This window comes from Borostomias antarcticus (genome assembly GCF_949987555.1).
Source record: "Borostomias antarcticus genome assembly, chromosome: 8".
In the NCBI taxonomy this organism is placed as follows: domain Eukaryota; kingdom Metazoa; phylum Chordata; class Actinopteri; order Stomiiformes; family Stomiidae; genus Borostomias; species Borostomias antarcticus.
The window spans coordinates 1163603-1166102 of record NC_140241.1 but is presented as its reverse complement, the minus strand read 5'-3'; the positions used below and the strand labels follow the sequence as shown (position 1 = coordinate 1166102).

The following is a 2500-nucleotide window of genomic DNA, read 5'->3' as shown; positions in this document are numbered from 1 at the left end:
TATGACATCTTCGGCTAGCTTAGAGAAGTTTGTTTCAAGACTTGTTTAAGTAAGATGACATGAAATGAAATGAGCTGTCATGGCATGTGTGGTATGAGATTTAAAAACCCCATCATTGTGATGTGAAATAGAATAATCAATAATGATGTTATAAAGGGGCTCGTAATATGATGTCACAGCAGACCGCTTCCAATCAAGAATCATCACTATGATGCTATTGTGATGTCATAATACCCTAAAAGCAGTTGACAATGCCACATTGTCATTAAGATCTTGCCGGTGTCACAACCACAACTCATTCAACCAATAATTGATACAAAATAAAGACACATCTGGTCATAAAGACACATCTGGTCATAAAGACACATCTTGTCAAAAACAGAAGCGTATATTAGCTAAGAGAGATGTGTTAATTCATAGGGGCCGTGATCTTTTCAAAGTAACCCTGGCAACAATCATGGAGGCTGAAATAGTCAGACAAATCTGATGAGCGTAAAGCGTGATGGCCTGAACACCCTGCCTCCTCACAGACGCCACGCCTCCAATATCAGTCCGCCGTCCAAAATAATCTGCCTCTGTGATGTCACACCTGGGCCTGTGATGTCACACCTGGGCCGATCTCAACTATAATCTTAGAGGGAAAAAAGGCGTTCAAAATGGGTTCCGAGTTCACAGAGAGACCTCTCCCAAAAAACATGTTTGTTCTAGTAAACCCTTTCTTTCGTGAAATGGTTCTAGACAGAACTTGTGTTTGATTAGATGGTTCTACCTGGAACTGAAGAACATTCTTAAAGGGACAACTGAAGGACTGCAGTTGCTGGGTGGAACCGCAAAGTTCCACGGAAAGGATAGAACCGTGTGAGAACAACAGGAACCCAGGCGTGCGCCCTGTGGGTCTCCTGGGCCGGCCCTACCTGCAGGCGTCCGTCCAGCGTCCTCTGGATGGTCACACACTTGCTGGGGTGGACGCCGTTGGTGGTGATGGCGGTGATGAGCGAGTCCAGCTCGTCCTTCTTCTCCTTCAGCTTCTTCACCAGGCTCTCGATGGCGCGCTTTGCGAAGCCCTCGTTCTCTCCGCCCTGCCGGTGGCACATGAGGCTGTGGACGATGCTCAGGCACGCGTCGTTACTGTTGGGGGGACTCATCAGAGACATGTCCCTGGAGGGGGACGGGGACGGGGGACGCACGCCAGGAACAAACACATGAGGATCAAATCTGGATCAAAGTGAAATGGTACCGCCCCCTAATGTAAATGACACTGTACTGGTCATATATGGCAAATAAACTTTCTATTATATTCTTCTATTCTGTGATTTCCTGATTGATGTGATAATCGCTTTTCTTTTGATAGCTTTGTTTTATCCAAAGTGCTTTACACTGAAGGCCTCTCATTCACCCATTCACACACACGTTCACACACCAGCTTATTGGGAGAAATTTGGGGTTCAGTGTTTTGCCCAAGGACACTTCGACATGTGGACAGGAGGAGGCGGGATTTGAACCGCCGACCCTACGATCGCTGGACGACCCGCTCTACCTCCTGAGCTACAGCCGCCCCCCTAATGTAAATGATACTGTACTGGTTATATATGGCAAATAAACTTTCTATTCTACTCTGTGATTCATTGATTGATGTGATAATCACTTTTCTTGTCTTTAAATGTGTAACTAGACAGTGAACCTGAGATGTTATGGCGCTACTTTCAAGGTCAAATGTCATGAAGTGAGTGACGTTCCTGATTGGTTGTTGCAACTTTACTAAGATTACAAGACTACGAACACGTGACAATCTCAAAGAAATGAAGAAGGGGTATTTCCCAGTAAACCTGATAAATTGTCTTTGGCCACATGTGATCCGGATGTTGTGAAGTAGTTTGTTTAGAAATGTTCCACCATATGTAGGTCACTAAACTGGGGAGTGTAACTTGCATAAGACAAACATTTGCAACCCGTGAAAGCTTGACCCTAACTGATGAGCACATCTGCAGCACACTGAAGACCATTTGAGGACATAGGCCTACTAGCTTATCTTTGCACGAATATACCAAATACTGCAGACATGTACAGTTGATAAATGTGCATTCGTACAGTAGCCTAGCTAGTGAATGCATTGTGTGTCAAAGACAGGTGGACATGAACAGAGTTGAGCCTCTGTCTGCCCCTCTTACCGCCTGTTGCCCAGAAATAAACTTGTCAGCGGACACACTCCCACATGAAGCTGGTCAGATTAACACCCTGAGCGGAAACAAAGTGTAGTACAACAATCTACTTACAAATCAACGGCAATTCAGAACAAAAACAGGCATAAGTAGGGCAGGCTGTGAAGGTATTCCAGACGTGTTTTCTCTCTTCTCCGGGTCTCCCCGCTCCGGGTCTCTCCGCTCCGGGTCTCTCTTCTCCGGGTCCTCTCTTCTCCGGGTCTCTCCGCTCCGGGTCTCTCTTCTCCGGGTCTCTCCGCTGCTGGTCTCTCCGCTGCTGCTGGTCTGGACTGTTATCAGTG

At 46.4% G+C, this 2500-nt stretch overlaps 1 protein-coding gene across 1 annotated transcript in view; it reads right to left on the bottom strand.

Moving 5' to 3' along the window:
- smad10b (SMAD family member 10b) overlaps positions 1–1154 on the bottom strand; it is a gene marked incomplete at both ends in the record, with an annotated part of 13787 nt that extends 12633 nt beyond the window's left edge. The window contains one exon of the mRNA XM_084441981.1: positions 915–1154. Within this exon, the coding sequence (XP_084298107.1) occupies positions 915–1154 (240 nt within the window). The remainder of the gene's footprint in view (positions 1–914) is intronic.
- Between the last annotated feature and the right edge of the window lie 1346 nt (positions 1155–2500).